General features: G+C 35.0%; 1 protein-coding gene across 3 annotated transcripts in view; it reads left to right on the top strand.

The window, feature by feature from the left end:
* Positions 1-12,120, top strand: part of CERT1 (ceramide transporter 1) — a gene marked incomplete at its 5' end in the record, with an annotated part of 133,222 nt that overhangs the window by 52,200 nt on the left and 68,902 nt on the right. For all 3 annotated transcript variants that reach the window (XM_082377324.1, XM_082377323.1, XM_082377322.1), the window contains 2 exons: positions 8,466-8,573; positions 9,365-9,503. In XM_082377324.1, the coding sequence (XP_082233450.1) occupies positions 8,466-8,573; positions 9,365-9,503 (247 nt within the window). The remainder of the gene's footprint in view (positions 1-8,465; positions 8,574-9,364; positions 9,504-12,120) is intronic.

Here is a 12,120-nt window from a genome sequence, read left to right as displayed (position 1 = left end):
TAAAGTATTATCCCTAAAATCATACCAATGAGATTTTGAAGGCATGTCAAGATTTTTAGGAACATTTAACAGTATATATCAGTTGTGACCATAAAGTAATTTCTTCCCATTTCCATCCTTGGAAATTTCCCTCACCCCCACCTTCGAAAAGCAGACCTTGTTAAATTCAGGATGAGTATTGTTGCCTTTAAAGTGGACATCTTGGAAAGCCAAATAGATGTCAACAACTTTGCTACTTTTCAGAATAGTTTTATAACTTACCTTTTAGAATCATTTTAGCCCCTGTGACGAAGTGTTTTTCAAATATTGATATCTTTGATGATAGATTAGATATTTGAGAGAAATCCAGTACTAAATCAGAGCCATGTCATGTGACTAAGAAAGGCAGTCAAGCTTAATTATACAGTTTATAGCTATTCCTTTAAAGTAGTGAGACAGTTTTAAAAGTTTTATTCTGCGACTCCCCAAAATTAGATAGCTCCATTTTGTGGCTGTATCATAAAATTACTCTAAATATTGTGGTAGTACCATTAGGAATCTTTTATGCAATGATAGCATCATTGGCACAATCACAGACATTTCCAGAATGACCAGTTTTTAAACAGTGAGGATTCATTTGTATGTGCATGTGTGTATTTGTTAAACCCTTAAATTATTTATTTTAAAAGTTATCCCAGTGCAGTTACTGACATAGAGTGACAAATGAATCCCCATTATTTAAATTGAATAAAATGGAATTGGTCTTCATGAGTATACTTTATTTTCTTTTTCCTTGGAATGATGTATATAATTTATAATGCAGTTTATTTAAGTGAAACTTTATTAAAGGTAGAAATACAATTACTCTAAACTCAGCCTCAACATTCATTTACTATTCATTACTTAAAATGTACAGCAACAGTATTGCTATAGTAGAGTTTTTTGTTCTATCATGTCTTTGTTGTAAGGAGATATTACTGTTTTGAAATAGTGGAACCTGAAAAAACAGGCAAGGATGTAAGAAGTATGTTTCATAGTGAGAAAACATTTAGTAAAGCTTTGTAGTGTTTATATTTTTTTTCAAGATTTTAAAGTTTTGACTTACTCTGTTTAGGACTCATTGATATAAAGCAAGTAAATGGAGAGGGTAGATTCATTTGGATTTGGATTTGAAATTGTTTGGTTTTAAATATTTTTCAAATAAATATCCAAAATTTGTTTTTAAATAAAATTTTGATTGTAAATTATGGGGTAGTTTTGTATTTAAATGGACGGTTCAGATTAACTTCTGTTGAGAAGTGAATGACACATAGGTGTCTAAGTGATTTCTGAAGTGCGTACCTTATATTTTTGGTCCATCACAGATAGATTTTTCTTATTTTTAATTCCAGTCTTCTATATTTAAATCTAACGAAAAACTTTACCAAACCAATACAACAATTAAAATGTAGAAACACTATACTTAGAAAGTTAGCATTATTGTCAAACGAGAAAGAGAAACTAGATCCATTTTAGTTAAGGAACCTAGCTCAGTACCTTTGTTCCAGGACATTATTTGATAAGAAGTCTTATTTTTTTTATGAATTACATGATTTCTGTAATTAGAATTTTCTTTTTGTGGGATTCTGTGATACTGAAACAAGCTTACCTTTTTTTCTTTAGCTAATTTATTGAGGTACAATTTATTGTACCTTTGATTCCATCTAGTCATGAGTTTATATGTAATTTGTTAGTAAATTCAGAGTTAAGAACATATTGCAGTACCTTTTATAGGTAGAGTGTTTTATGAACAGGCGTTATTAAAGTATGACAATTTTACTTTGAATCTTTAGCGACTGGTATGTGCTGGAAGCTTGAATTTTAAGAAGCTGCACTAGGTGTGATGCCAAAAATGATTAGATATTATTTTACCTCTTAAGTTTGGTGTCTAGGATTAAAATTATGCACAGTACTTCTAAAAGAATAACAGTAGGAAGAAATCAGAGATCCCAAAATACTTGAGCAGGTTTTAGGTACTTGGAAGTTGTTTTTTTCAAATGTTTAATTCTTTTGTCCATGTTTTTAGTACTGCATTTTCCTAAGGAGGATGGGATGCAAAATTGATACTTTAAAAGAGTGCCAACTCCATCAAAATTAGATCACAGTTCTGAGTCTAACTAAACCCCAAAAAGAGTTCAGTTATCTTCTGTGATGTGATTACAGAATAGACTGGCAAAATTGGGGATTTTCTTTGTGCCATGAACTGTCAAGGTGGCTACAAAAATGGAAGAAATACAGTCTTCTTACAGAAGGTACAAGTCCACTAGTAGTTACAAAATGTAAACTATTAAAATTGAGTGGCAAATGCCATAATCATGATATGTTAAGAATGGTTGAGAATACAGAGACAGACTATCTGGAATAATGAGAAAGGCTTCATTGAGACTGATATTTGAGCTGTGTCAGGATAAATAATTCATCTATAAAGAAGTTTTCCTTTTTTTTCTTTTTTTTTTGGTCCTTGTTCTACCAAAATTTTTTATTGTGGTAAAATATGCATGACGATCTGTCATTTCAGCTATTTTTAATTGTACAATTCTGTGACATTAAGTACATTCACACTGTTGTTCAACCATCACCACCATCACCATCCATCTCCAGAACTTTTTCATCTTCTCCAACTCCAGCTCTGTACCTAGTAAATTCTAACTCCTCATTCTCCCCTCTTCCTAGCCCCCTGATAACCACTGTTCCACTTTCTGTCTCTATGAATTTACCTACTCTACGTAGTTTTCCTATTATTAAACTCTTTTAGCCAACTAGCCCAGCATGTAGTTGGTATTCAGTAAATTTCTAAATTAAGTGGCAATTAGGAATTGAAAGCATTGCTTATGCCAGTGGATTGCCTATATTTCTTTTTTTTTTTTACTTATAACATTATACCAGAACATATAAGATTTTTAGAAATTTCATGTAATGTCTGAAACATTTATATTAACATATTTCCATACATATTTCCATACAAATACAAATATAAGATTTTTAGAAATTTCATGTAATGTCTGAAACATTTATATTAACATATTTCCTTACAAATAACCCAATGAAAGTTTAGTATTAGTTGTTTTGTTTGTTTTTTTATACTGCAGGTTCTTATTAGGCATCAATTTTATACACATCAGTGTATACATGTCAATCCCAATCGCCCAATTCAGCACACCACCATCCCCACCTCACCGCAGTTTTCCCCCCTTGGTGTCCATATGTCCATTCTCTACATCTGTGTCTCAACTTCTGCCCTGCAAACTGGCTCATCTGTACCATTTTTCTAGGTTCCACATACATGCATTAATATACGATATTTGTTTTTCTCTTTCTGACTTACTTCACTCTGTATGACAGTCTCTAGATCCATCCACGTCTCAAGAAATGACTCAATTTCGTTCCTTTTTATGGCTGAGTAATATTCCATTGTATATATGTACCACAACTTCTTTATCCATTCGTCTGTTGATGGGCATTTAGGTTGCTTCCATGACCTGGCTATTGTAAATAGTGCTGCAATGAACATTCGGGTGCATGTGTCTTTTTGAATTACGGTTTTCTCTGGGTATATGCCCAGTAGTGGGATTGCTGGGTCATATGGTAATTCTATTTTTAGTTTTTTAAGGAACCTCCATATTGTTCTCCATAGTGGCTGTATCAATTTACATTCCTACCAACAGTGCAAGAGGGTTCCCTTTTCTCCACACCCTCTCCAGCATTTGTTGTTTGTAGATTTTCTGATGATGCCCATTCTAACAGGAGTGAGGTGATACCTCATTGTAGTTTTGATTTGCATTTCTCTAATAATTAGTGATGTTGAGCATCTTTTCATGTGCTTCGTGGCCGTCTGTATGTCTTCTTTGGAGAAATGTCTATTTAGGTCTTCTGCCCATTTTTGGATTGGGGTGTTTGTTTCTTTAATATTGAGCTGAATGAGCTGTTTATATATTTTGGAGATTAATCCTTTGTCCGTTGATTCATTTGCAAATATTTTCTCCCATTCTGAGGGCTGTCTTTTCGTCTTGTTTATGGTTTCCTTTGCTGTGCAAAAGCTTTGAAGTTTCATTAGGTCCCACTTGTTTATTTTTGTTTTTATTTCCATTACTCTAGGAGGTGGATCAAAAAAGATCTTGCTGTGATTTATGTCAAAGAGTGTTCTTCCTATGTTTTCCTCTAAGAGTTTTATAGTGTCCAGTCTTATATTTAGGTCTCTAATCCATTTTGAGTTTATTTTTGTGTATGGTGTTAGGTAGTATTCTAATTTCATTCTTTTACATGTAGCTGTCCAGTTTTCCCAGCACCACTTATTGAAGAGACTGTCTTTTCTCCATTGTATATCTTTGCCTCCTTTGTCATAGATTAGTTGACCATAGGTGTGTGGGTTAATCTCTGGGCTTTCTATCTTGTTCCATTGATCTATGTTTCTGTTTTTGTGCCAGTACCATATTGTCTTGATTACTGTAGCTTTGTAGTATAGTCTGAAGTCAGGGAGTCTGATTCCTCCAGCTCCATTTTTTTCCCTCAAGACTGCTTTGGCTATTCGGGGTCTTTTGTGTCTCCATACAAATTTTAAGATGATTTGTTCTAGCTCTGTAAAAAATGCCATTGGTAATTTAATAGGGATTGCATTGAATCTGTAGATTGCTTTGGGTAGTATACTCATTTTCACAATGTTGATTCTTCCAATCCAAGAACATGGTATATCTCTCCATCTGTTGGTATCATCTTTAATTTCTTTCATCAGTGTCTTATAGTTTTCTGCATACAGGTCTTTTGTCTCCCTAGGTAGGTTTATTCCTAGGTATTTTATTCTTTTTGTTGCAATGGTAAATGGGAGTGTTTCCATAATTTCTCTTTCAGATTTTTCATCATTAGTGTATAGGAATGCAAGGGATTTCTGTGGATTAATTTTGTATCCTGCAACTTTACCATATTCATTAATTAGCTCTAGCAGTTTTCTGGTGGCAGTTTTAGGATTCTCTATGTATAGTATCATGTCATCCGCAAACAGTGACAGTTTTACTTCTTCTTTTCCAATTTGTATTCCTTTTATTTCTTTTTCTTCTCTGATTGCCGTGGCTAGGACTTCCAGAACTATGTTGAATAATAGTGGTGAGAGTGGACATCCTTGTCTCGTTCCTGATCTTAGAGGAAATGCTTTCAGTTTTTCACCATTGAGAATGATGTTTGCTGTGGGTTTGTCATATATGGCCTTTATTATGTTGAGGTAGGTTCCCTCTATGCCCACTTTCTGGAGAGTTTTTATCAGAAATGGGTGTTGAATTTTGTCAAAAGCTTTTTCTGCATCTATTGAGATGATCATATGGTTTTTATTCTTCAATTTGTTAATATGGTGTATCACATTGATTGATTTGCGTATATTGAAGAATCCTTGCATCCCTGGGATAAATCCCACTTGATCGTGGTGTATGATCCTTTTAATATGTTGTTGGATTCTGTTTGCTAGTATTTTGTTGAGTATTTTTGCATCTATATTCATCAGTGATATTGGTCTGTAATTTTCTTTTTTTGTAGTATCTTTCTCTGGTTTTGGTATCAGGGTGATGGTGGCCTCATAGAATGAGTTTGGGAGTGTTCCTTCCTCTGCAATTTTTTGGAAGAGTTTGAGAAGGATGGGTGTTAGCTCTTCTCTAAATGTTTGATAGAATTCACCTGTGAAGCCATCTGGTCCTGGACTTTTGTTTGTTGGAAGATTTTTAATCACAGTTTCAATTTCATTACTTGTGATTGGTCTGTTCATATTTTCTATTTCTTCCTGATTCGGTCTTGGAAGGTTATACCTTTCTAAGAATTTGTCCATTTCTTCCAGGTTGTCCATTTTATTGGCATAAAGTTGCTTGTAGTAGTCTCTTAGGATGCTTTGTATTTCTGCGGTGTCTGTTGTAACTTCTCCTTTTTCATTTCTGATTTTATTGATTTGAGTCCTCTCCCTCTTTTTCTTGATGAGTCTGGCTAATGGCTTATCAATTTTGTTTATCTTCTCAAAGAACCAACTTTTAGTTTTATTGATCTTTGCTATTGTTTTGTTTCTATTTCATTTATTTCTGCTCTGATCTTCATGGTTTCTTTCCTTCTGCTAACTTTGGGTTTTGTTTGTTCTTCTTTCTCTAGTTTCTTTAGGTATAAGGTTAGATTGTTTACTTGAGATTTTTCTTGTTTCTTGAGGTAGGCTTGTATAGCTATAAACTTCCCTCTTAGAACCGCTTTTGCTGCATCCCATAGGTTTTGGGTCGTTGTGTTTTCATTGTCATTTGTCTCTAGGTATTTTTTGATTTCCTCTCTGATTTCTTCAGTGATCTCTTGGTTATTTAGTAACGTATTGTTTAGCCTCCATGTGTTTATCTTTTTTACGTTTTTTTCCCTGTAATTCATTTCTAATCTCATAGCGTTGTGGTCAGAAAAGATGCTTGATATGATTTCAATTTTCTTAAATTTACTGAGGCTTGATTTGTGACCCAAGATGTGATCTATCCTGGAGAATGTTCCGTGCGCACTTGAGAAGAACGTGTAATCTGCTGTTTTTGGATGGAATGTCCTATATATATCAATTAAATCTATCTGGTCTATTGTGTCATTTAAAGCTTCTGTTTCCTTATTCATTTTCATTTTGGATGATCTGTCCATTGGTGTAAGTGAAGTGTTAAAGTCCCCCACTATTATTGTGTTACTGTCGATTTCCTCTTTTATAGCTGTTAGCAGTTGCCTTATGTATTGAGGTGCTCCTATGTTGGGTGCATATATATTTATAATTGTTATATCTTCTCCTTGGATTGATCCCTGGATCATTATGTATTGTCCTTCCTTGTCGCTTGTAACATTCTTTATTTTAAAGTCTATTTTATCTGATATGAGTATAGCTACTCCAGCTTTCTTTTGATTTCCATTTGCATGGAATATCTTTTTCCATCCCCTCACTTTCAGTCTGTATGTGTCCCTAGGTCTAAAGTGGGTCTCTTGTAGACAGCATATATATGGATCTTGTTTTTGTATCCATTCAGCCAGTCTATGTCTTTTGGTTGGGGCATTTAATCCATTCACGTTTAAGGTAATTATCGATATGTATGTTCCTATGACCATTTTCTTAATTGTTTTGGGTTTGTTTTTGTAGGTCCTTTTCTTCTCTTGTGTTTCCCACTTAGAGAAGTTCCTTTAGCATTTGTTGTAAAGCTGGTTTGGTGGTGCTGAATTCTCTTAGCTTTTGCTTGTCTGTAAAGCTTTTGATTTCTCCATCAAATCTAAATGAGATCCTTGCCGGGTAGAGTAATCTTGGTTGTAGGTTCTTCCCTTTCATCACTTTAAGTATATCATGCCACTCCCTTCTGGCTTGCAGAGTTTCTGCTGAGAAATCAGCTGTTAACCTTATGGGAGTTCCCTTGTATATTATTTGTCATTTTTCCCTTGCTGCTTTCAATAATTTTTCTTTGTCTTTAATTTTTGCCACTTTGATTACTATGTGTCTCGGCGTGTTTCTCCTTGGGTTTATTCTGTATGGGACTCTCTGCGCTTCCTGGACTTGGGTGGCTATTTCCTTTCCCATGTTAGGGAAGTTTTCGACTATAATCTCTTCAAATATTTTCTCTGGTCCTTTCTCTCTCTCTTCTCCTTCTGGGACCCCTATAATGCGAATGTTGTTTCGTTTAATGTTGTCCCAGAGGTCTCTTAGGCTGTCTTCATTTCTTTTCATTCTTTTTTCTTTAGTCTGTTCCGCAGCAGTGAATTCCACCATTCTGTCTTCCAGGTCACTTATCCGTTCTTCTGCCTCAGTTATTCTGCTATTGATTCCTTCTAGTGTAGTTTTCATTTCAGTTATTGTATTGGTCATCTCTGTTTGTTTGTTCTTTAATTCTTCTAGGTCTTTGTTAATCATTTCTTGCATCTTCTCAATCTTTGCCTCCATTCTTATTCCGAGGTCCTGGATCATCTTCACTATCATTATTCTGAATTCTTTTTCTGGAAGGTTGCCTATCTCCACTTCATTTAGTTGTTTTTCTGGGGTTTTTTCTTGTTCCTTCATCTGGTACATAGCCCTCTGCCTTTTCATCTTCTCTTTCTGTAACTGTGGTTTTTGGTCCACAGGCTGCAGGATTGTAGTTTTTCTTGCTTCTGTTGCCTATATTTCTTGAGTGAACTCAAACTGCTAATTATTGTTACAGTAACCTTACTTAACAAAAATTTTTTTTGCAATAACCTTATTAATTTATAGGGAAACTTTTGTTTTCTCTTAAGTATTTTTCCAGTTTTATTGAGATATAATTGATATATCACATTGTATTAGTTTAAGGTTTACAACATAATGATTGGATATATGTACATATTGTTAAAGGATTACCACAGTAAGTTTAGTTAACATCCATCACCTCACAGAGTTAAAAAGTTTTTTTCTTGTGATGATTAAGTATTTTTTATTTAATTTTTTTCATGTAGTTTACTTTCCTTTTTAGACTGAGTCTGGATATGGGTCTGAATCCAGCTTGCGTCGACATGGCTCAATGGTGTCACTGGTGTCTGGAGCAAGTGGCTATTCTGCAACATCCACCTCTTCATTCAAGGTTTGTGGTTATGAATGCTTTAGTACTGAATGTTGTGAACAGAACTTATTTGATAGAATAAGTTTTTTGAAAGAATTTTCCTACAATGTAATTTATTTGAAGTTGTTACAGAATAGTTTTTTAAGAGGTAAAATCATGACTCATAAAAATAAAATGAACACACGTCAGAGATTTTGTTTCATTCCTTAATGAAATAAGATGTTAAAGAAAAAATATAGTTCAAAGAAGAATGTGAAGAATGCTGAAATGATTTTGCTAATGTATGCAAAACTAATCAATAGTCACACATTAGTAACCAGTGTACCTCCACTGGACAAAGTTCATTTGCTTTTCTATGGACAAGAATCATTTACATTACTCTCAGTTTTCTATGACTTAAAGAGTTGTAAAATAGCTCAAATGCAATGAAATCAAAGACTTATATATGATCAGACACCCTCTCCGTGGATGATACTTACTATTCCTTTCAAAGGACACCCAGTAATATTTTTGCCCAAAGTCTTTCACAATTTATCATCACAGTGTTTAATTTGAAAATATTAAATGTTGTAGTAGCAAGTTGTCAGGCTTATTGCTCTCATTTCCTTCAGGCTTATCACTATCAAGCCATTAATTACTCAGTTTCAAGTCCGTCCCTGGAAATAATACATTGAACTTGACAACTCTCCCTACTCCATGCCCTCAGTAGTAAGATAGAGACCTTAAAAGGTGATGAAATACGATGGGACTAAATATAAATAAATTCTAGTTTTGTTAACTTGGATTACATCCCCCCGTATTGTGTTTTGCAGAAGGGCCACAGTTTACGTGAGAAATTGGCTGAAATGGAAACCTTTAGAGATATCCTATGCAGACAAGTCGATACTCTACAGAAGTACTTTGATGCCTGTGCTGATGCTGTCTCCAAGGATGAACTTCAAAGGGATAAAGGTTAATTAGGCTATTACCACTATTTTTACTTGGAGAATGAATGGATTTAAAACCTCTTGATCTTAAGGGTAATGTCTTTAAGTGATGAAGGTAGTTATAGTCACTTTCGCTGTACACCTCTAATGTAACAGATTTCAGTGTCCACATAACTTGTATACTTTAATAATATCCTAATTAATCTGATCACCCATACCAGATATCACTGAAGATTTTAAAATGGTTTTTGAACTCTTTATTCCATTAAAAAATATAATATCATCTTGATAATATGGGGCATTTCACATGATTATGTCTAATACATGTACCCTATGATGGGTCTTAGAGACAAACATATGTTTATGTTAAATCCTCCAGATCTGGAGTCAGTTGATCTTTTTGTCTCTCGCTCTTCCTCTTCCTCTCCCTCTTCACCTCTCTTTCTCTCCTTCCCTCTGTCACCCTCCCTTCCTCTGGCGTTTTTCTCATAGAAGAAGTCAATAATGGAATTACATATGCATGTAAAAGTAATTTTAGTGAGTTTTTTTTTTTTTTAAGAGAGATGATCTTTAGTTAACTTATAATGTGAATTTTGAAGTTACTTTTCATTTGTTACTGCTAAATATTACTGGTGTTGTCAATATCTGTTCTTCAGTTTTTCTCTTAATTTGTTATAATGGGCAAAAATGAACTACTCATAACAGTATTACTAAATCATGCTAAGTTCCTACCCAGTATAACTAGGTTGCCTAACATGGTTTCTTTTCTTGGTCTTATTAAATGTCTTTGATCTGAGTTCATGTTCTTTTTGTTGACTTGCTGGCAAGATGGTGGAGTAGAAGGATGTGAGCTCACCCCTTCTTACATATTCTTTTTGTCTTTTCTGTTCTTTGTTCCCTTTTTCTGCCTTCTTTTTTTTTTTTTTAATTAATTTATTTATTTATTTATTTTTGGCTGTGTTGGGTCTTTCGTTTCTGTGCGAGGGCTTTCTCTAATTGCGGTGAGTGGGGGCCACTCTTCATCGCAGTGCGTGGGCCTCTCACTATCGCGGCCTCTCTTGTTGCACCACGCAGGCTCAGTAGTTGTGGCTCACGGGCCCAGTTGCTCCACGGCATGTGGAATCTTCCCAGACCAGGGCCCGAACCCGTGTCCCCTGCATTGGCAGGCAGATTCTCAACCACTGCGCCACCAGGGAAGCCCTCTCTGCCTTCTTTTGGATTGAGTATTTTTTATAATTCCATTTTCTGTTTCCTTTGTTGGCTTTTTAGTTATACTCTTTGTTATTATAATGGCTACTTTAGGGTTTATAGTATGCACATTTAAGTTATTACAGTCTCCCTTCAAGTAATACACCCACCTCCTGTATTGTATAAGAACCTTAGAATAATGTATTTCCATTTCTCCCTACTACTGTGGCAAGGCAGTTTCGCATTCTCTAGCCAATTCCCTGTGAATTGTTCCAGGTCTGTGTTGCAGGAACAGGTGCTTTTCCCTGCCCCACATAGGCTTTGGGTACTCTTCCCTGGAATCCTCTCAAATGGTTCTTTCTATGACCTCTATAGTTCCTCAACTTGTATGTGCTATCAGTACTCTGCTGAATACTCAGGGGGACCTTCTGCCCATCTCCAGAGTTCTCTCCCTGTACAGTTCTCTCCTCCCAAGTCCTCTGCCTTGTGAACTCTAGTGTCCTTTGTCTCTCTGGATTCTCAGCTCCATTTCTTCACCTCAGAGAGTCTACCAGGCTCCTCCTGGGTTTCTCGTTACTCTACAGCTTGGAAACTCTCCCATGGCAGTAAGCTGGAGCATTCACAGGGCTCACATCATTTGTTCCCCAGCCCTTAGGGATCATTGTCCTTTGTTGCCTAATATCCAGTATCTTGAAAGCCATTGTTTCATATATTTTGTCTGATCTTTTAGTTTCATGCTAGAGGATAAATTTTCTCCCTGTTATTCCATCTTTGCCTGAAGCAGAAGCCCATATTCGTCTTAAAGCACTTAATTTTACCTAAAGTATCCTTGAAGTTCTTTATATTTGATACACTCTGAAGTTTTTGGTTCTTTAACATTTAATGTTTATTTCTCTAAAAATAAAGAGAGTTGAACTTCTATTTCTCATTAATTAAAAAAGTATGTATACTTTTTTTTTTGTCAAATTAGACATTACACATCAGCTTTCATTTACTTGCAAACAGCCCTTTAAACTAAAACAGGATGTATACAGATTTAGATTCCTTGTTTATTTTTAAATGATTCACGTCAATAATATATAGCATTTTAAAGACAAAAGTGATAGTGGAAGGAGTGGAAGTTGGGATGTAATAATAACCATGTTGTGTAGAAGATTAGAAAAATATTTTTAAACATGTTTGATTATATAGCAACAGTCATAGACTAATGTATTAGTTGTTAGGGATGCCATCGCCAAAGTACTCTATAGACTGTGTGGCTTAAATAACGGAAGTGTATTTCCTCACAGTTCTGGAGGCTAAAAATGTGAGATCAAGGTTTTGGCAAGTTTGGTTTCTTCTGAGGGCCATGAGGGAAGGATCTGTTCTAAGCCTCTCTCCTTGGTTTGTAGATGATCATCTTCTCCCTGTGTCTTCACATCATCTTCCTTCTGTAAGTGTCTGTGTCCAAATTT

Source organism: Balaenoptera borealis (genome assembly GCF_965194805.1).
Source record: "Balaenoptera borealis genome assembly, chromosome: 2".
In the NCBI taxonomy this organism is placed as follows: domain Eukaryota; kingdom Metazoa; phylum Chordata; class Mammalia; order Artiodactyla; family Balaenopteridae; genus Balaenoptera; species Balaenoptera borealis.
Note: the sequence above shows the minus strand (reverse complement) of the source record. Positions and strands in the feature narration are given on the sequence as shown.